General features: G+C 35.2%; 6 protein-coding genes across 9 annotated transcripts; 1 reads left to right on the forward strand and 5 right to left on the reverse strand.

Moving 5' to 3' along the window:
- Positions 1 to 965: 965 nt before the first annotated feature.
- bHLH39 (basic helix-loop-helix (bHLH) DNA-binding superfamily protein) lies at positions 966 to 2,286 on the reverse strand. Its single transcript, NM_115557.3, has 2 exons — positions 1,744 to 2,286; positions 966 to 1,637 (listed from the first exon to the last, which is right to left on the reverse strand). Exons 1-2 carry the CDS (start codon positions 2,068 to 2,070, stop codon positions 1,188 to 1,190), a joined length of 777 nt encoding a protein of 258 aa, NP_191257.1. The 5' UTR covers positions 2,071 to 2,286; the 3' UTR covers positions 966 to 1,187.
- A 316-nt stretch (positions 2,287 to 2,602) lies between these two features.
- Positions 2,603 to 6,745, reverse strand: EDA7 (embryo sac development arrest 7). 3 transcript variants are annotated; one of them, NM_115558.6, is made up of 16 exons: positions 6,423 to 6,745; positions 6,223 to 6,321; positions 6,041 to 6,132; positions 5,845 to 5,945; positions 5,689 to 5,779; positions 5,536 to 5,594; positions 5,297 to 5,417; positions 5,114 to 5,182; positions 4,957 to 5,009; positions 4,749 to 4,857; positions 4,462 to 4,632; positions 4,206 to 4,364; positions 4,006 to 4,098; positions 3,727 to 3,912; positions 3,421 to 3,626; positions 2,603 to 3,330 (listed from the first exon to the last, which is right to left on the reverse strand). In NM_115558.6, the coding sequence occupies exons 1-16, from the start codon at positions 6,550 to 6,552 to the stop codon at positions 2,934 to 2,936; spliced, it is 2,136 nt and encodes a 711-aa protein (NP_191258.2). In that variant the 5' UTR covers positions 6,553 to 6,745; the 3' UTR covers positions 2,603 to 2,933. The 3 variants fall into 3 exon arrangements, with proteins under 3 accessions (NP_191258.2, NP_001327450.1, NP_001327449.1); NM_001339835.1 differs by having other exon boundaries at positions 3,421 to 3,912; NM_001339836.1 differs by having other exon boundaries at positions 2,794 to 3,626; positions 6,423 to 6,717.
- Positions 6,746 to 6,758: 13 nt separating this feature from the next.
- Positions 6,759 to 8,873, forward strand: AT3G57000 (nucleolar essential protein-like protein). The gene is made up of 8 exons (NM_115559.4): positions 6,759 to 6,943; positions 7,170 to 7,506; positions 7,590 to 7,682; positions 7,766 to 7,910; positions 8,007 to 8,120; positions 8,217 to 8,302; positions 8,444 to 8,501; positions 8,606 to 8,873. Exons 2-8 carry the CDS (start codon positions 7,186 to 7,188, stop codon positions 8,683 to 8,685), a joined length of 897 nt encoding a protein of 298 aa, NP_191259.1. The 5' UTR covers positions 6,759 to 6,943; positions 7,170 to 7,185; the 3' UTR covers positions 8,686 to 8,873.
- A 1,302-nt stretch (positions 8,874 to 10,175) lies between these two features.
- Positions 10,176 to 12,057, reverse strand: AT3G57010 (Calcium-dependent phosphotriesterase superfamily protein). The gene is made up of 3 exons (NM_115560.4): positions 11,606 to 12,057; positions 11,214 to 11,468; positions 10,176 to 11,018 (listed from the first exon to the last, which is right to left on the reverse strand). Exons 1-3 carry the CDS (start codon positions 11,890 to 11,892, stop codon positions 10,430 to 10,432), a joined length of 1,131 nt encoding a protein of 376 aa, NP_191260.1. The 5' UTR covers positions 11,893 to 12,057; the 3' UTR covers positions 10,176 to 10,429.
- An 833-nt stretch (positions 12,058 to 12,890) lies between these two features.
- On the reverse strand, positions 12,891 to 15,095 carry AT3G57020 (Calcium-dependent phosphotriesterase superfamily protein). Of its 2 annotated transcripts, none has more exons than NM_115561.5 (3): positions 14,596 to 15,095; positions 13,810 to 14,064; positions 12,891 to 13,664 (listed from the first exon to the last, which is right to left on the reverse strand). In NM_115561.5, exons 1-3 carry the CDS (start codon positions 14,877 to 14,879, stop codon positions 13,091 to 13,093), a joined length of 1,113 nt encoding a protein of 370 aa, NP_191261.1. In that variant the 5' UTR covers positions 14,880 to 15,095; the 3' UTR covers positions 12,891 to 13,090. The 2 variants fall into 2 exon arrangements, with proteins under 2 accessions (NP_191261.1, NP_001030876.1); NM_001035799.2 differs by having other exon boundaries at positions 13,810 to 14,022; positions 14,596 to 15,035.
- Positions 15,096 to 16,029: 934 nt separating this feature from the next.
- AT3G57030 (Calcium-dependent phosphotriesterase superfamily protein) lies at positions 16,030 to 18,295 on the reverse strand. The gene is made up of 3 exons (NM_115562.4): positions 17,488 to 18,295; positions 16,961 to 17,224; positions 16,030 to 16,796 (listed from the first exon to the last, which is right to left on the reverse strand). The coding sequence occupies exons 1-3, from the start codon at positions 17,778 to 17,780 to the stop codon at positions 16,229 to 16,231; spliced, it is 1,125 nt and encodes a 374-aa protein (NP_191262.2). The 5' UTR covers positions 17,781 to 18,295; the 3' UTR covers positions 16,030 to 16,228.
- Between the last annotated feature and the right edge of the window lie 3,418 nt (positions 18,296 to 21,713).

Here is a 21,713-nt window from a genome sequence, read left to right on the forward strand (position 1 = left end):
ATAGTAAGATTATTGTTTACACATTGAAAGATGACTCATGCGAGTGAGAATGTTGAGAGCTCGTGGTAATCAGGTGGAAGATGCTTTGGGCGTCTTTACTTCCTCGTCCCATACATTTTTTATGTTGTAAGCATAAACTAGCATTTTCATGTTGTAAGCATATACATAAGCATTTCAAAATTTAATATCTTTATCTAAAATAAATGTAACCTGGTTATTTTAATTCCACAATGACGATGGTCATTTTATATTCTAATGTCAACTTGATCCCATTTGTGTCTAAAGTAATATATTTTCTGATTTAGTTATTCTTTCACGAATGGATCAAAAATATTCCAAAATTGTATATGTGATTGTGAATCAATGAAGTTTCCAACATTCGTTTCGTGACTCACATTTTCTAAGCTAATATGATAATCTCCGAAAGCTACAGTTATCATCATGTAAATTCATATCCTTATTCGATCTCATATATTTTATAACCAAGCCAAGTAAACCAATACATTTCTTCTTCTTTTTTTAAACAAACATAAACTAAAAATCCAAAGATTTAACTCTTTCAAAACCAATACTCCAAACTTTTTTCTGTGATGCCACTCTGATTAAAAAAACTGCCTCTAGTATATAATAACTCCAAGATCAATGGATAACCCTTTGACAAAAAAAGGATCAATGGATAACCACATGGCTTCTCATTTATCATTTATCCTAATAAATCTTAATTAACTCTTTAATGTCACCACAATCTATTAATTCATAAGTGCAACTTGGCTTAATTACATAACTTATCTTCTAAATTGGAGCCCATAGACTCTTTACTATAATGTTGCCCACAAGTAGTGATATATAGTAGTTGTTAATAAAATACCCTCTTTTGTCTTTTCTCGTTTTTATATTCTATTGATACACCAAAACATCACTAACTCTAGTCTTAACTGGATATAAATAACAAGATATACATAAACAAATTTTTTATTAGTAACATTCAAAGTCTAGGCGAAAATTAAAGTTTATAGCTGTAACATGAACTTCATAATAATCAGTTTATACTTAATAGCATAACTAATCGATCATTGACTTCGACCAAAAAAACGAAACAACTCGACTACAACGCTTTGTCAAGAATGTTAGATTTCGAAGAGAAAAAGGACGACATAACATAACTATAAAGAAACAAGACCAAATTCTCATATATATGAGTTTCCACATTCCTCATACAAGTACAACATCCTCTGACTTAACTCTTCGCAATTCAGCTTGTAATTTTCAATCTTCTCCACTTGTAAATGCAAAGTGTAGAAAAGCCTTTCTCCTTGAGACCTTGAAGATGACATGTCCACAAGAACAAACCTATCTTCTTCTAACCCACTTAAAACATTAGATATCGAAAAGTTATGAATCTTGGACGATGAGATTTGGACCATCACTTCGTTGTCACCAAGCCTAGTCGCAGAAACGGTCGAGATATAATTCGCGACGGCCTTTGGTGGCTGCTTAACGTAACATTCAGTGTTTCTTTGACCTGAAATTTGCACCAAGAGCTCTTCCTTCTTTTTTATTAGCTTCTTCACTTGCTCTTGCAGCTCTGGTATGTACTTCAAGCTTCGAGAAACCGTCGCAGGAATGCTTAGCTTCTTCTGCAAGAAAGGAAAGAAAAAAGGTTTAACGCAGTATTCTTCTTCTAAATTGTATAGATGCATAAACTATAACGGGTCTAATCAATGAGTCGGAGTAGCTTCTTACCGATTGGCCAGAGGCAGGAAGACATGAACGGAGAGATGAGAACAAAGAGTTAATTTTCCTGCGACGGTCACGCTCACTAGCATTGTGATTAAGCTTCTTGACGACCACCGGATTGTTGTCTATTTCATTTCCCTCCGACGAAACAGAAACACCAAAGCTATTCTGATGTTGAGTCACCGCTGTAACAGCTCCATAAGTCTCCTCCGGTACCGGAAAATCAAGAAACCCGCCGTTGTTGAGGATATCTCCGGCGAGGTAGTAGCTGTCGTACTCTCCCGTTGATGGCCACCCAAAGTTTGGAAACAATGGAGGTACTAATGCACACATTTTTGCTTACTAAGGACAAGTATTGTAGATTCTGTTTTCTCTAGATGCTTGGAAGCTGCTTTGGTTAGGATTGTTCTGAACTTAGGTAGAATATTATTGTCCAACGTATATATAATGCGGATATATACAATTCAATATATCAATCTCTATGGTTAAGTATAAATTAACAAACTATACTATTATACAACCAAAACTTTAAAAATTCGCAAACTATATTATAAGTGTTATACGACTTGTACTATAAAGAAGAATGTTTGGATCTGAGGACGTAGGTCGACACATGCCAAAGCCTATGTCCCACGGGTGAACAAGGTCTAGTCACAAGTAGACTGGCTATATAAAAAATTAAAGAAGAATATTACATGTATTAAGTATTAGAGTTTACATATTGAAAGATGACTCAGCCTGAAGAAATTGTGGAAGACGCGTGTAAATCAGATTCAGGCGTCTTCCTAGTCCCAAACACTTGGATGTTGTAAGCATATACATAAGCAATTCTCATGTTGTAAGCATATACATAAGCATTTTATTTATTTGTTGACCTCCCAAAAAAAAAAACCAGAAGCATCTTCTTTAATTACTTTATTAAATCAATGTTAGCTTTGTTAATTTAGCTATTAACAACCCTCGGTCGGTGATTTATCATGCGGATTGATAAATCATTATCGAACTAGGGTCAACTTTAGGTCATCCTCTTTCCAATCAATTACCTTTAGCCTCAAGTAAGCAAATTCTGTTGTGCTGATTGAAGACCAGGTCAAAAATATTCCAAAATTGTATATGTGATCAATTAAGTTTCAAGATTCTCAATAGTAGGTGACACATTTTTCAAATCTAATAAAGCCCCTGAAAAGCTACATTTATCATTGCCGGCCTCTTCCACGCCCACCACCACGGCCACCTTTTCCCCGGGAACCGCCGCCTCCTCTCCCTCTAAAACCACCACCTCCTCTACCTCTGAAACCGCCTCTAATATTTGTTGATTTCAGTCCAAGAGACTGAACTCCTCTCCTCTTGTTTCTTTGCCCATCTTCATACTCATCGTCTCTATCTTCTTTGTACTTTGATGACCCTCTCGCCTTGAAAGAAAACTCCCGTGATCCTCCAGGACCGAATTTGATATCTTTCGAGCCTCCAAAGTTGCCACGCCGGTTCTCTATAGCCTTGACACGCTCGCCCATAGGAAGACTATCTTCTTTAGCCAGTGAAGTGCGGTTGTGATAAGCTGCGGCATGCCGCTCATCTTTCACTTCATACAACCTGACACCAAATCATCCACATCAGAAAACAAAAGAATCAAGATAGAATGTGTCAAATGTAGATCCTGGAATGCAGTCAAAAGACACTAACTTCGGAGTTCTCGCTTTCTTGCTTGGCCTAGTTGCGTCTCCATCGTCGGCCTCGTCATCTGAAGGCTGTGATGCATCAGAATCACTGTTCTCGTCATCATCTGATACAGCTTCAAAGTGTTCATCTAACAGAGAAGGTTGCTTCTTCGAAGAAGCAACAGGGTGTAGGACACCATATTCATATGAGTCCTTATCAATTTGGAAGTCCTGAAAACCAAAAGGAGATTCCCAAGAATACGTTTGATACGATGTGAAATAGAGCAATAAAAAGATCAAACAAAAAAAGTTGAAAAGAATATGTTAATACCGGATTTTGGAACATCGAACCAAACCGACCATCTACGAAATGCTCGTCAGTAAGTATGGGTTTCTTCTTTTTCAGCACTTTCTTGGTGGCCTCCCCATCCTCGGCAGTTTTATTTTCCTCCTCTGATTCGTCCCCATGAAGCCTTGCTGCAAGGTCTCGGTTAACCTTTGGCAACCGTCTCTTTTTCTGAAGGAAGCACAAGAGAAACAGATGTGTATGTAAGTAGCCGGTAAACAAACAAATGGTGAACGTATAGCTGCTAAGGTTTTAAATACTAACTGTGATTCTCTGCGTACGCTGCTCTTCTAACTTCTCTTGCTTCCTACGTTCTAAGTAATCATCAAATGCAAAAGGTTCAATCACTGCTAAAGCCTGTAAAAAGAAAGGAAGAAACATTATAGAGACTATTCCAATTTGACCCGAAAAAAAAAAAAGACTTTTCTGATGGTATAAGTATTATGAAAATGTTAAGGACTCACCTTTTTGTACAAATGGTAATTAATAAAATATCCATGCATAGATGCTTTCAAAAGATCTGTTCCAATCAAATGAGTTAGCTGCAACTTCTCCAGATCTTCCATTGCCAAAAATTTGTAATTATCATAAATAGTTGTCTGTGCACTTTCCTCCAACTCTTCCTGAGAACAATATTAAACACAAGAAACGTGTTTGTAACAATGGTGACATCACTGGAATGGTAAACCTGTAAAAGGATAGGAAGAATTTTCAATTTACCGTTAGATTTTCAAGAGGAGAACACCATTTGGGGGCAGGACCGAGTTCAGGTATGAAGTAAGATGGGATTAGGCTAGAGTCTAAAGCAAGAAGCATAAGTCCGCTTCCACGGAACACACAAATGTCGTTTATTCCTCCTTGAGTCGGTTCAATGCTGGTCATACCTTCTCCCTGATAAACACAAATTGAAAATAACAAAACAGAATATGGTGAATCAAAAATCTCGACATATTTCTTGTTTTTTCAAAAAAATTATGAGGTTAAACCTGTTCTTATCTGATGCTTACCGTGTTTGGATCCCATATTCTAACAATGTGTTTGTCGGTAGTAATCAACTTAGGTTGTTGAGTATTAAGAGTCCGTTGCCACTTAATATTCAAAATTGGGCTCTCGTACCTGCAAGTTTTGCAGAAAATCAATGAACACTGAGGAAATAACCTAACGATATAGCATATACAAAGAATTTTGAGTTAATACAAACACAGTAAGACTTACATGTGATCCTTCACTCTTATGGGAGTTGAAGTACGCAAGTCGTATATGAATACCTGCAGATACCGAACAGCACAATCAACACAACATATCTATATAATCAAATTGACCTACCAATGTTTTAAACCTTTCAGATAAAAAAATGAATATAGCATCAAACCTTTCCCGCGCTACTCCCGACAGCTACTTGAAGACCTTCACTGTCATCAAACTCTATAGCAGTAACCTCCTATTAGCCAATTTAAAGCACAAGATCATCAGAAATCAATGCAATTTTCACCAATCACATGACGTCTAAGCTAAGAAAGTCTGTTTATTTGGAACACAAGTTAGAAAAAATTACCGCAGCAGCATCACCACCATGTGTGACCGCGTTAATTCTAGCAGCAGATGATTTCATTCTCATATCAAAAAATTCCACAGCACCATCCTCACCACCACAAGCAACTAATCCATGGAGGTTGCTGGAAAGAAAATAGTGCTCAAATGTAAGCAATAATAATCTAGAGTACCAGAATCGAATTTTCTCCTAGATGAAATCAAGAAACATAATAGAAAGAAAAGACAGTTCGGTATACAGACCTTCGAGAAACGACATTAAGCGCTGGGGATTGAGTGCTGAGAGGAGAAAGAAATCTTCCCTAAACAGAAAGAAGGCAAAAAACACAAATCATTCTCTAACAAAGACTGAGATAGGTCACAACACTAAACTATTATAAATTCACTGGAAAGTACCTGCTCCAAATTGATTCTATATAGATCAGGTGAGGAAGCAGCGCAAAGAAGATCACAAGACCAGGAATCATATGTCATATCTCTCCCCATCCTGCAAATATGTGAATGCTTTAGACCACGAAAGATATATCTCATAGACCAACAAAGCTAAAGTACCTTGGAATTCGTAAAGTGTGGTGTTTCCCGTATTTGGCGTGTAAATTAATAGAACGATCAGCACATAAGAAGGCAAGCTTTGAGAAGTCATCATCCAATATCTGTAGAGCCAACAAAACACAATACTAAAAAACCAGAAACAAGATAGTTACTATCAATGGTGTTAAGACACATCTCATGGAGCAATAAAAGGTACCTCGAAATCAACTATTTCCGAGTCCAAATGCCTCTCAAACTTCAAAGCAAGCTGATTTAGCTCATAAACTTTTACCTGTGGTGGATATATGCCTAATTCAACAAAAACGAAATCAGTGAAAAGTCACAAGAGAACATTATTTCTTGTCAATAGCATCGAAGTTACAAAGAAAGAAAACGCACCTGAAGCAATCAGATACTCTCCGTCTGGAGTCGCTTTGATTCTAGTAGTGGCAGTCTCAAACTTCAACTCCTGAATCAGCTCCACTCTTTGCATATAATCTTACATCGAAGACAGAAAAAAAGGACGAGCCTTTAAGAGACAGGGTTTATGAAGGGGTTAACGATTCAGAGCTGAGACAGAAACAAGAGGTGAAACTTACGAGGGTTTTTGCGGAGAGCTCGTTGCTTCTTAGGATTAAGCCAAGTAGGAACATTGGGAGCAGAAGAAACATTGTATAACTTAACTCCATTAATGGAGGTCGACTTCAGTCTATCTCCATAAGACGTCATCTTCAAGCAGTTAAGAACAGGAACCCCTAATTCTTCTACCCTTGACGGCGAGTTGCAGAGAAAACGCAAAAATTGAAGCCAAAAATAAAAATGAAAAGAAACACCACTTGTAATACATAAGGCGGTCGTGCTCTCCGGCAGAACAAAAGTCGACGTCGATGGTCACAATTCTAGGTTTCTTGGTCTCTTTTTCTTTTTCTGGGCCTTTTAAAAACCCTAAAACTTAATGGGCCTATTTTACTACAATAAGCCCTTAAACGATTATATAATCTGTGTGAAACAATACAAAAAACAAAAAATAAAAAAACGCCTACCTTTAACTTCGAATTAGGGTTTATCAGGATTCAGTCGCCTGCTCACTTGAATTTCTTCGCAAGCTCAAAAAGTTCCGGTAAGCGATTATTTTCTCTTTTAGCTGTCTTTCATAAAAGGGTTCGATTTAATTTCGAATTTAAGCTCTACTGAACTGTGATTGATTGAGTTGATTCTCTGTAGTAGCGATAACCTTAAAGAAATTTGATTAGTTTTTGTATGAATTCATCGACACTGTAGTATATTTCTTTAGCATCTGATTCTTTAGCTCTGTGGTGTTGTGATTGACTTAAATTTGTGTGTAGAAATTTTTGAAGGAAGATGGTGAGGCCGTATGGGATTAAAGTGAACAAGAGAAAGGAGAGAGAAGAGAGGTATGATAAGGAAGAAGATGAAGTAGAGGAGCAACCAAAGTTTGAGCAAAAACAAAAGGCAAGAGAAAGTTCGAAGAAAGCTAAAAAAGAAAGCACTTCAAGAGCAGAGGAAGATAATGACGAGGAGGAAGTAACTGTGGAAGCAACTGCAGCAGCAGAGGATATTGTGGGAGGGATACCTATTGTCCTTAATGCTCCTAACAAGGAAAAGTCTGGCATTGTATTCGTGCTTGAGAAGGCCTCTCTTGAAGTTGCCAAAGTTGGAAAGGTAATCTGCAGGAATGTTTGCATTACAGTAAGCCTCGGAGTTTGTTTATGGTACTAATATATGTGATTACTGATTGTGTGCAGACTTACCAGCTACTGAACTCGGATGATCATGCTAATTTCTTGAAAAAGAATAACAGAAATCCGGCTGATTACCGACCAGACATTACTCATCAGGTCAGGGTCTTAAAAACTGTTATGTCATATCTAGGTAGCTTATAACAAATTGTGACTCATCTTTAGTGGATCTCCCTCTTCAGGCGCTTCTTATGATTTTGGATAGTCCGGTTAATAAAGCTGGGAGGTTGAAAGCTGTTTATGTTAGAACAGAAAAAGGTGTCCTTTTTGAAGTTAAGCCACATGTTCGTATACCAAGAACTTTCAAACGATTTGCCGGAATCATGTGTTAGTTGTCCAACTTTCCTCTCATCCTTTCTGATATTTTGTTACTTTAACCTCCTCAGTTTTTACTGTCTCTTATCCTATTTGTTGGTCTTGCAGTGCAACTGCTACAAAAGCTGAGCATTACTGCAGTTAACAGCCGTGAGAAGCTTCTACGGTGTGTCAAGAACCCTATCGAAGAACATCATCTACCGGTTAACTCCCACAGAATAGGTAAAAACAAAAAAAAAACTTTAGTTTCCTCCTACATTTTGTTGTTTATCCAGATTATGTGAGCTAAAAAGAGGGATTGTCTCTTTCTTATATCAGGCTTCTCGCATAGCTCTGAGAAACTCGTCAATATGCAGAAACACCTAGCTACTGTATGTGATGATGATAGAGACACAGTTTTTGTGGTTAGTGCTCTCCAAATGTTTCTCTCTAGTCTCTAGCTTCTTCACAAAGTCCATTTAATTTACGTAGTAATAGGCTTTAGCTTGCAACCTCCATATATCGGTCTTATGCAAACCCACACCTTATTTGTCTCACCATTTCAGGTAGGCGCAATGGCACACGGGAAAATAGACTGCAACTATATCGATGAATTTGTGTCGGGTAAATCTTCTTCCTTCATTCATACTTTTGTTAAGGGAAAACAAAAAAAAAGTTTTTAAATGAAGGAAACAAAAAATCTGAAAGAAGTTTCTTGATTTATGCAGTTTCAGAGTATCCATTGAGCGCAGCCTACTGTATCTCAAGAATCTGCGAGGCATTAGCAACAAATTGGAATATTATATAAAAGAATGATTATAAGGTCCTTTGTTTTCCTCTCTACTGCTCTAATGGTAGGAACTACTTTAAGCTATGTTGTTGTGATACACATTGTTTATCTACTATCGAGTTTATAACTTTTCGTTTGAAATTTTGACTCCACTATTTTATTCAAACGTAATATAAAGTAAAAGAAAGAGATGTTCCTGTGATTAAGAATCAAAAAATATACTTAGGTAGTAGGGGAACTACCTTAAATTATCTGTAAAAAATATTTTGAGTGTAAAATATGACTATAGCAGAACCAAAAAAAACTGTATATTTTCGTTTATTTCTCTCTACGAAAAATTTGATTTCCACTTGAACCTCGAAAACAACCAAAATTAGCTCTTGACCCTCGCTCAATCTCACGGCCATGCCGTCCTATTTGTACTTGGACCAGAAGAATTGGATCTTGGTCCAGTCCACGGACAAGGTAGGTAATCACAGTTTCGGCTTAAACGACGCCGTTTGTGAAAAGATTTCGTTGGAAGTCCTCACTTATTTACTTTGTACTTTAACAGCTTGTCAATCAGATATTCTTGTAAAATAATTATTAATCATTTTGATTTTGATTTGAAGTCCAAATAATTGCCAAATTGAATTAAACGAGAAAATAATTAAACTGTTACACTTTAAATTAAAAACAATTCAGTTGATACGTTTTTTAGTTCTCTTTCTGTTTTTAAGAAATCTTTGGTTTTCTTAACTGTACCCTAGTTTTGTTTGGTTCATTTCAGTTAATTAGGTCTTTTAATTTCATTATTATTGAATTTTTATTATATACGTTTTATTATTTAACTTTTTTTTTGTCCCACTTTAAATCTTCGTAATTATTGTAACAATAACCAATCGATCGCACTTAAAACGTACCTTTAATCGTGATTTGTTTAAAGAAAAGAAAGCATGTGAATATGTGATTGTCTGCCACATAATGTATTGTGCATAACAATACCATATTTTCGAAAAAGGGGCTATATAAAAGTATTGTTATACAAAGAAAAGTAAAGAAATAAGCTAAACTCAAATTTAAAAAAATCAATTTATAAACTTAATGTTTATTTAGTATATACCCTTTTCTCATATGTAATTAAATAAAACCCTATAAATACAAAGTAAGTTGGAAAAAAAGAGAAATCATGCAAAAGAATGTGCAGTTGTGAAAAGGCTGGTGGAGATCCCTCGTTCACATCAATGGGGCATCTTTTGACGACAGGAATCAGTTTAGATTAAGAAAGAATCATTCTCCACTACAAAGAAGTACACGAATGCTCTTTTACGATGTTATTATATTATTTGTTAGTTGTTATCGTATACTAATATAGTGTGTAACATATAGAGTCCATTCCACGCACGGCTTATTGCTTTTGTTTGTTTGTCTTTGTCATCGGTTAGACAGATCATGTTTGATATGTTCAGATAAAAAAAGTTCTCAAAGTTTCCAATAATTTGTCAGAATCTCGCCAAATCCAATTATGGCCACGAGTCTCACGACACAATTTTCATTTTCCTTTTTTCGATAATGCCGTATTTGAAAAAAACCATACCGACCCACAACTACATTCAAATACTCAACTTCAAACAAAATTTTGTAGAATCCAAGTTTACATCATATATAATTCACTCACGCAACAAACAAGAAGATACAAAAACAAGATGCATTCCCGCTAATAAACAAATTACACAACTAAGTGATAATTTATTTCATTTTGGCGTTTGGTCTTTTGGCTAACTCATATGGAATCATAAACCGATGTATCAAGAACCCAAACGGCCGGCCAATACACAGATCCGATCCATAACTTTCCATCTTTTGTCTCATAAGCCTCACTAACATATTTCACCGTCTTCCCTTCACTGTCCTCAAGTATCTCAAGAATCTCTCCTGTCTCTCCAGAGAGTTTCACGACAATTCCATGAGGTTTTCCTCCGTTCATGAAATGAATTACAGTCTCCATCTTCATCGTGTTCATGAAAAACCTTCCGACCCAAGTGTGAATCAAAACTGCACGTGTGAACAAATTCTTTTTGCAATGTAATGCGACCCAGAAATCGCCTGTTGGCGTACGCCGGATATTGTCCGGGGAACCAGGGAGCGTTGCGAAAACCTCGTTGGTTCCGGATTTGGGACCTTTGACCCATATTCTATGGCAAATGTTCGTACTACTCTCGCATGTGACTACAAACGAACCGTTTTTGCTTAGAGCTAGACCATTTGGTAAACGAAGTTTGTCCATAATAACTTTGGCCTCTTTCTTCTTCATATCGTATCTAATTACTCTTCCAACCTTTGTCCCGGACAAAGACACGTAAAATACGTCCCTATCCAACAAAAATAACATAACACGTTTATATGCGTATACATATATATAGAATCTCATCTGTAATCTGTTAAACATAAATTAAAGTCTCAAACTATTTGTATGTGCTATGAAATTTTTTTCTATTTTTTTTTTTATTGCAACCAAAAAGGATTTTATTGGATGTGTTAAAGTAAAGCAAGTGTAATAAAGTTACCTGAAATGGTATGTATCGCTGCTATCATTGAAGTAGAAAATATCTTCCTCTTCGTCTATATCCCCTTGGTTGGCAAACATAACTTTACGACCTTCGGCTTCATCAACAACTAACTCGGCCAGGCCTCCCTCTGGTCCGACCTTCATGACCCCAAAGTAACCATCACATATGTACAAATCTCCTGTTTTCCTCTCGAAGCTAAGTCCCAATGGTCTCCCACAACTTGGTACTACCTCATGACTCGAACAGTTATCTCTTTATTCACCAAAAAACAAAAATACTCCAATTAATTGGGAACATTAAGTAAAATCATATAATGAATTCAATTCATTCACCAAAAAAGTAATAAAACAGAGTAAGGGCAATTTAGTAGTTTTGCTTTATGAATGAACCTGTGAGGAGAAGTGTAGGCGAAATCGACCCAGCCGAGTTCTTCACCGCGCCATTTGAGAATGCGACCGTCGGTGACGCCAACGTAAGGGCCTTCACCTTGTGGATCGAACTCTAGGCTCTCTGGTCCATCGACGGGAAGAGGAATGGTCTTAGCATCTTGAAGGACGTGTTTCGTGCCCTTTAAATTGTCCGGCCCGATGATTGATGACCAAAAGAAGAAGCAAAGGACGGCTAAGATAACCGGAGCGGCGGTGATCGGCGTCAGAACTCTCCGGCTAATCGGCATCTTTCTTTCTTTGGAAGAAAAAGTGTGTGTGAATATTTAACAACAAAAAAGGAAAATGTGTGTGAATCAATGATCTTTTCTTTGTGAGTGAATCAATGATACTGAAATGGGTTAAAGACTATAAATAGATGAAAGTTGTGAGTGAATCAATGATCTTTTCTTTGTAGTGTACAAAGAGATGTGAGGCTTTTTTAATTGATTTAGGACACAAGAAACGTTACACACGTCGATATCTATGTCACCACCTAGTTTTATGTGCCACGTATCTGTCAAAAAGATTTTAAAAGCTTGGAAAAATATTCTAAGATCAAATATTTGGGAAGCAGTTGTTTTTCTAAAAATGGAAAATAATTGAGTACAAAATTGTTAGGAATGAATTTTTAATGCTATCCTTTTCTCGTTATATCATTGTTTGTAATCGATTTTTTTTATATCTTTTTAAAAAATATTAATAATTATTTTATTTCTATTTGAAAATATTTTAAATTAACATAATGAATAGTAATTTGCAAAACTAGTATTTAGTCACAAAATAAAATCGATATAAAGCTAAAGCAAAATTGTTTTATATGATTTTATTCTTTCGACTACAAAATAGAGCTTTAATACCGATAACAAAACTATATATATATATATATATATATATATATATATATATATATTTATTTATTTTAATAGTTTTAAGGTGAAGATTTTATTTAATATATAAAATTATAAGCTTTTATTTAAGTTTTTATTTAATATATAAAATTATAAGCTCGTCTACTTTTCTTTATTTTAGCATTTTTTCTAAATATATTAAAATATATACGGGAGATAGAGATGAATCAATTTCTAAATGTATTCCCAGACCAAATGGTCCAAATTAGAGTAAAAAAAAATCGAGAAAAAAAAATCTTTGAGCCTCCAAAATTCTTAAAAGACTTCTGTTTGGAAGTTTGTTATGTTGACATTTTAATAAAATTAAATCGGAAAAAAAAAAACTAGTCTACTCGACTGATTACAAAAGCTATAATTCATTCTAGTGTGTTCAGTTCAATAAACATCTTGGGAGCATTAATACAAAGAAAAAAAAAACAATTTGAAAAAGTAGGATTCACATTTATTTTCCCGCAACAAACAAATGCTGATTTAACTCAGATAAACATTTATTAATATACAAAACGAACATAATTATAAGTAGATACAACATGATCACTCATTTGCGATCAAGAACCCAAACGGCTGGCCAGTAAACAGACCCAAACCACAACTTTCCATCATCTCTTTCATAAGCCTCGCTTACATACTTCATTGTCTTTCCTTCTTTGTCCTCAAGTAACTCAAGTACCTCTCCCGTCTCGCCGGAGATTTTCACGGCGACTCCGTGCGGTTTAAATCCGTTAATAAAAGCAATCACGTACTCCAGTTTCATTGTCTTTTCTACCAATTTCCCAAGCCATTTGTACTTCACAATCAATCTCCCTATCAGATTTTTCTTGCAGTGTAAACCAATCCAAAAGTCTCCAGTTGATGTCAGCCGGATGTTGTCAGGGTAACCTGGGACCTTCGCAAAGATATCACGAGTCCCGGCTTTGGGACCTTTAATCCAGTATCGGTGGACAAGACTTGTGCCGGACTCGCATGTAATTAGAAAAGACCGGTCTTTGTTTAGAGCCAAACCGTTGTTACAAACGAGATTGTCCATGATAACTTTGGCTTCTTTCGTCTTCTTATCGTATCTGATCACTCTTCCCGACCGCTCCCCACTGACAGCCACGAAAAATACGTCCCTGACCAACACACATCACATAAAGTTTAATTTAATACGCTATTTTTGCAAAAACAAACAAATATTGAAGTCGTATATATAACTCTATGTCGCAAATGCTCGGATCATTATTCCTAAGTACATGTATAAAAAAGCCTATTGAATACCTGAAATGATACTTGTCACTACTATCATTGAAGTAAAAGACATCTTCCTCTTCGTCTATATCCCCTTGGTTAGCAAACATAACTTTACGACCTTCGGCTTCATCAACAATTAACTCGGCCAAGCCTCCCTCTGGTCCAACTTTCATGAGCCCCAAGTAACCATCACATATGTACAAATCTCCCGTTTTCTTCTCGAAAGTAAGTCCTAATGGCCTTCCACAAGTAGGCACTACTTCAGTTTTTGAACAGTTCCCTCTTCATATACAACAAGGTTATAAAGTATCATTAGTTAATTTACTTATTTGATTTTTTCAGAAAAGCCTACATAAACAATACATATCAGGTGACCAGTTGACAAGCCACAAGGATTTGGCTGACACAAATCTATCTCCTTATGAGTGTGGAATTCTTCATTGAATTGTATAGCAAAATAAATTTAAGTTTCCCTTTTTCGTTAATATGCAAAAAAAAAAGGAGATATAAAATATAAAACGTTGGAACTAATTGGGACGGATCCACAGAATGTTTGCACAAGAATATTTAGATATTCAAACTTTAAAATCAAATTATAAAACTCAGGCTGATTCACTGCAAAAAATCTTGGAAAACAGAAACAAACATATTATTTGTTCTTTACTCTCATAACTTATTAATATTCTTACTACACAACACAAGAGTTCCCAGATCTCTCGGGTACTTTTCATCAACTTATTTGGTATTTGGTTTAGATAAATTATGTGTCGATGTACGATGACAAAAGACGTTGTAAATATTTTAAATAAAAACCTGTGAGGAGATGTGTAGGCAAAATCAACCCAGCCGAGATCATCGCCGCGCCACTTGAGAATACGGCCGTCCACGACCGCAGCATAAGGACCTTCTCCTTTTGGGTCAAACTCAATGCTCTCCGGTCCAGCGACAGGAATTGGTATGGTCTTAGCCATTGTCAATACATTTTTGGCGCCCTCTAAATTTTCCGGCACAATTAAGGTTTGATACGAGATTACGGACAAGACAGCAAAAACAGCCGGAACGGCAAACCAAGTCGGAATTTTCTGATTAATGGGCATTTTTCCGCCGGAACAAGAGATATTGTTGACTGTTGGTATGTATGAGTAAATGTTGCTAGCTCACATATAGGTAAAGCAATTTTATATAACATCCAAAAATAAGGGTTATATTTTTCTTATTGTTTATGTGGATGCATATATATACACGTATCCCTCATTTCGCTTGAAGGGCCAGTTGTCTAATAAAGAATAAATGCTGCGACGAATCCATGCATTGATTCAACGAAGGCGACGATGTTAGTTTTTAGATTGAAACTTATCGTAACGTGAAGGAAAATGACGGACAGATCACAGATGTACGTTTGAAGTATTCGCGCAATTAATATTTCACATCATAAAAAATGACGGTCAAATTAAAAGAGAAACATGAAAAGATTGTGTTTGGAACGAGAAACGTGAGTAAGAAGCGACTTCTCTAATTAACGTAAATATGAATGTGCGACAATTTGACTGCTTTCCGGACCCTTCGACATTTTAGAATAAATTAAAATTGAAGCTGGCTATATTTGATTTTAACCTCGTTGTGCTGGGATTTTGTTTGAGGTATATAAAGTTTTTACGTGGATTAAGGTTAATTAGAAATTCACTTCCTTTTAACTATTTCAAAAACAAATCACATTTTGGACATTTATGATTATAACCGCTTTCAGTGACAAAAAAAGATTGGATTTCTGTGGTTCAGAAAATTAGTTTAAATTTTGGTCTAAAAGCTTCCAGTTTGAAGAAAATAAAATAAATCGGATATATACGTTGCCGACTAAGTAAAGTCAAACCCTACATGACAACAAAGTGTAAATACAATTTCACGAGACTTCATTCTCGACCACATAACATGAGTCACAGATGTGTCCTCTTCTGACATAGCCACCACGACTATTACTGACGTCAGATATAAGTACTATCGCAAGAAAAAACGTGTCTTGTATCCATGTTGATCTTTATCATAGGATCATCAATTTTGAATCTTCCATATAACAATTCGTTATATCAAGCAGTTTATCAACATACAAAACAGATTTAACTATATCTGCTATATACGCTAGTAAGGTGGATTATTTTATGAATGAGAGTCTGATCTAAACAAAGACAATGTACCAAACTACGTGTACGTTTCTGACATTTTAGATTAGATGATTTGACAATTGACACCTTTAAAATGTCACCATATGATTACCATATATGTAATAAACAGTACCAGTACAGACACCTTTTTTAAACTTAAAAGTATACACATGGACGTCAAAAACAAACAGCAGAAATAGAATTAACGTGCACATAGTTGTGACAACGTAATACACATTTAAACTCATATCCATGCAAAGACAATTAAGTCTGAGCAAAGTAGGAAACTACAAATCATAGACACCAAGAAAAGGCACGAGAACAGAACCAATCCAAAGCTTGCCGTCTTTCTCTTCCACTTCACTTATAAACCTCAATGTCTTTCCTTCCTTATCCTCAAGTACCTCCAAAACCTTACCTGATTCACTCAGCTTTATGGCTGTAGCATGAGGTATTCCTCCAGTGAACAGCGAGTGCAGGCGTTGGGGACTGATCGGAAGTCTAAGCACCAAATCCCTGAACCAAGTTTGAGTAAGTGATAGTTTCGCGAAAAGACCTTTCTTTGAGTGTAAAGCGACCCAGAATTCTCCATTCGAGTTTCTTCTGATGTTGTCAGGGAAACCCGGAAGCTCAGCAAACACTTGGTGTGTTCCTGCGTTTGGACCAGAGAGCCAAAGTCTTAGAATCTTGCAAGTAGTTGTTTCGACTACCAATACAAAAGACCGGTCTTTGCTTAGTGCAACGCCGTTTGCAAATGCAAGGCCTTGTAATAAGACTGTCGCTTTCTTGCTTGATCTATCATACTTGATAAACCTTCCAGTCTTATCGACGTTCAAAACAGCAGCTAAGAATTGCCTGAAACATGCCAACACTTTGGAGTTAAATCATCATCACCAAGATAAAGCCAAGACTCAAACATCAAAGTAAGAAAGTTCTTAGTTTCATAAAACATGGATACTGATCCAACATAGTTTTTTGAAAAGAACGATGAGAGTTTAGGGTGTTTCTATTCATGTTACCTTCTCTGGAATCTGGCACTAGTATCTGTAAAGTAAATCACATCTTCCTGCTCATCAATATCCAAATCATTAGTGAAACGAAACGGCTGCCCCTCAGCTTCTGTAACCAGAGGTTTGGCTAAACCACCAGCAGGACCAACAACAAGAAGGCCAAAGTAGGCATCCGCTATGTAGAGATCTCCGGTTTTCTTATCGAACCGCAACCCTAATGGCCTTCCACACACATGCTCCAACTCTGGTGCAAATGGGCGAGCACACTCCTGCCTACAACCATTTACACAAGTAGTAACAGTTGAGTAACAAAGAGTTCTAAAAATGCCGAAACATATGTATATGTCTCACTAAAACCTAAGGCTATGTTACCTCTAATCAAATCCAATGAATGTTTCTCCACAATTCATACAAAAAGACAACAACTTTGACAAAACACTGAGCAAACATTTCAATTCCACAATTGAAAAACAGAGCAATTAACCAATTCAGAATCACTCCATCGAAAAGTGTCAAACTTTCTTTGAAAAATGTACCTGTTAGACGATGTGTGAGCGAAATCTGACCATCCAAGCGGTTCACCGCGCCATTTCAAGATACGACCATCTGAGACACCAACGTACGGACCTTCACCTGCTGGATCGAAAGCTATACTCTCAGGACCAGAGGCTCCGGTTAAGTTAACCACTTTCGCCGACGGGAAAACATCACGCGAACCGGAGATTTCAGGCGGTGCGAAGATGCCAGAACCGGTTTGAGAATTCTTGACAAGGATTGCGAGAACCGCTGCAATCACTGTTAAGAACACTGTAATGATCATCATGGTCATGGTGATTGGTGCCTTGGTAGTAGTCAGTGAGATTTGCACTCTGCTTCTACTGTTACGAGAGCTTCTTTACTTTTGTTTCTCTCTTCTTTGGAGAAAAGTCTTAAGGTTAGAGAAATTAGAGAAACTTCCTTATAATTGTTGTTTAATTCAGATTTAGCCTAATTAGTTGTTAAGAGATCAATTATCCCCAGAAAAGATTGAAATGAAGAATACGAAACTAACATGTTAATGGACTTTATTGAAGCCCATTTGCCGGCCCAATTTAGAACATATAATGTTTTAAGCAACCAGTTTCTGTTGAGATTATGCCCAATTTAGAACATAGTAATCTTGAGCCATTTCTTTACGAAATGGTATTTTATGTAAAATTTTGTCTGAACATAAGAAAATTTCAGAAATTAGATAGATTCTTCAAAAATAAAAAAAATGGGAGAACAAATGATACAAATACATTGACTTCCCTTTTTAAAATCATAATTGATATTTCTTATAGTAAAAACCAAGAGAAATGTCACTAATGGTTTAAAATGAGTTAACTAGCTTGATAATTAAAAGATCTTATATAGGAACACAATCATACAACCTTTATGAATTAAATGATACGTTACATGAAATATAAACTCACGCGATAGATAAAATAATAAAAGATTTGCTGGCAAAGGAAAAACAAGAAAAGCAAAAGGGATTTGGTGTGTCAATAATGTGGCTCTGTACTCCATCGGAGAGACACTTCCCGTATCTTGAATATGGCCTAGCAGCAACTGTAAGGGCATTTGTATTAAGTGTTGAGTTTAATCAATATTATTCTGATATTAAATCTTGAAATTTGTTGGCACAAATCTCGAAAGCAGAAATGAATGAATAGCGTTACATTTTCAAGTTAACGAAGTAAGGGAAATGAGTATTGCATGTTCACGATTTCGTACACTTAACTATACAATATTTGTATATTTAATGAACGTTATTTGCTTAGTGAAACGGGTAAAAAACTCAGTAAGGACTGAAGAGTTTATACGTGTATTGTTATGGCTAGCAAAATTTAGAATCTAAATATTTAATTAGATTATAATAGGCATGCAATATATATAAAATTTGGAACTAATGAGTTGCAACTTCTCTTGTATTTTTCCTAGTAATTATTAATTAGTTGAAGTTCTAACTTCTAACTACAATTTTGTATGTACTCATCTATTTTGTTCAGTACACGAGTTAAGTATATTATCCCAATTCTGTCTACCTTTTTCTCTCTAAAATAATATAATGGAACAAATGATAAAACCTAAATAATTAACATTGATGTGAATGAGAATAGTCTTATACTCCTACTGTTTCATGAAGTTTGATATTTTAAGTTTTGGACATAAATTAAGAAAAAATAATTTTTCTATTTTTTAATTATTTTTTGTTAGTTTAATAATATTACTATTATTTCTTTCTTTTCACTATTGGCTACAAACAAAATTAATAATTATATTTTTACAAAATATCAATCTCGGTGGAACAAAAAAAAAACACTAAAACATCAAATAACTTGGAATAGAGGGAGTATATCATAATACCAAACACACTTACATTAATCGATTATAGTATTAAGAAAATTTATAAAGTTGTCGACATATGTATCAATCTGCATCTTTTCTTATGACACAGGAGAATGGAAATCGACGACAAGAAAGGAAGGCTAATCAGATAGGGAACCTGTTACCTGATATTATGAGAGGAAGAAAGTTTGTAGCTAGAAGCCTATAATCATATATAGCCTTTCTATGAAAGAATGCAAACATCAATAATGGTATTCTTTTTCTTATTAATACCAATAATGGAAATTAAAAAGTGAAAGATAAGGATCTATTATTGTTTCAATCTCTCTAAGTAACCACCACTGGTGTTCTTTTTGTTGTTGTTTATTAATCCAACTCAAGCTCCTTGGTGGTGAGTCCTTGCTGATGTTACAAATATCTTCCAATCGTTGTGAATATATCAAGCAAAACAAAGTCTCGCAAACCTACCACATGATAACATTAAGTCCATGTGATGTGATCCATGCATGATGTTTCCATGGATCTAAGAAAATCCGAATCTATGGATATATCATGTCTCTCTTTGTAATTAGTTAATTCATTTAAACGTGTTGTTTTTACATTTACATCATTACATGCATGTACATCTCCATATTTTTCTAAAAATTTCATTAAAAAAAAAAAAGTGAACTAACCTAAATAAAGTGTATTATCTCTTCAGACCAGACAAGATGAATTATCTCTCCCTCTATATATATGTATAATTAGATAATTAAACAAAAAGTCTCACTTTGTGATTAGGTTTTTCTTTTTTTCAATTCCCGCTATAAACATACAATATTATATTTGATAACACTTTCCCGTCCATTTTTAATTGCTTTTATTCGAACACGAATTACACACATGAAATTTTAATGTTAATGCGTTGTTGTCATTTTTCAAGAGTCCAAAACGAATGAGTAAAATTTATAGATGTTGATCTCTCTTTTTTTTCTTCGACAAATGTTGATCTATATATTTTTATTTGGGTATTCATGATCAGGTAGTCACATAAAGTTCATAAAGAGCCCCAAAAAAATGTAATAGACTGAAGCATTTTTTTGGTGTAAATTATTACTCTATAAAACCAATTTAAATAAATTGTAATAATACACGTACTTTCTATATATGGTTAAAATATGAAATCATATAGTATATGATAATGTGGGTCAACGGGAACAAGGAAATATTAATTATAAAAAACATTAAATTGTCTAAACTGATCTACTTAACGTTATATAAACAAAATAAAAGATTGGTCTCATTTAATAAAATTCTCAAAACATGTGAAAGTTATATCGCTGCTGTATCGTTTAAAATTATGGCCGAGGTTTGGTTCACCGTATCAAGACCATAAAGCTCATTAAGCTAATTAAATTAGTAATATTGACGTAACTACGTAATCGTGTGGTTCATACACACACCGACGAGTCGACTACTATATAATAATGCGAGTGTATCTACAAGACCGATTGGGTACAACCACTCAATGCACGCTGCGGTTTGATTTTCCTATAATTAAAAGTTGGTTGATTGTGATTAAAAAAGAAAAAAAAAAAATCCTCCGATCCAAATAATGTTTCATGTAGTTGACGACAAAAACTATAATGTTGCGTCGCATAACATTTCGTTAAGCATAACCCACCTACTATTACAATTGAACAAAAAGTCTGAATTATAAATGTTGCAAAAAGAAAAGATCTATATCCTTATGCTTATCGCAACAATAAAGATGTCAACAATACAGAAAACAGCCATTAGTTTGTGTTTATGACTTATGAGTTACATAGCATAGACATATTCGCGTCTTTTATCATTACCAATTGAAATCATTCTAAGAAGATTATAGTTTTTGATTTTAAGTATATGTATGGACTATAGAAACAACGAATTTTTTTGCATATAATCACTCTGCTCTTTACTATATATACACGTGTAGGACATTATAGGTCTAAATAATCAGCCAAATTCTAAATAAGGTGAATTAACTATGCAGTGAAGAGGAATTAACTACGCTTCAGTTCTGGTCGAACTAATTCACGGACGATACAAATATCGTTCTATAGAAAATTGTATACAGACAGATATAGTAGTAGTAGTACAAATCTCATTGCAAGACAACGTCTTAACTCATCTTCCATCGAATAGATACTAAAATTAATCCCAATTACGTGAATAATTGATTAATCTGTAAAATAAAATAATGTAGTTTATGGTTTTACTATTGGAATAGGGATAACTGAAAAGTAGAGAACAAAAGAAGCGACCATTAAGGAAAAAAGCCTGAAGACAAGGGAAAGAGAGAGGAGGGGCCATATTGTGTGCATGTTTTCTAAGCCAAGGAGTGCCCTGCCCTTCACATCACCTTCTACTA

The sequence above is a fragment of the Arabidopsis thaliana genome, chromosome 3 (assembly GCF_000001735.4).
Source record: "Arabidopsis thaliana chromosome 3, partial sequence".
NCBI lineage: Eukaryota > Viridiplantae > Streptophyta > Magnoliopsida > Brassicales > Brassicaceae > Arabidopsis > Arabidopsis thaliana.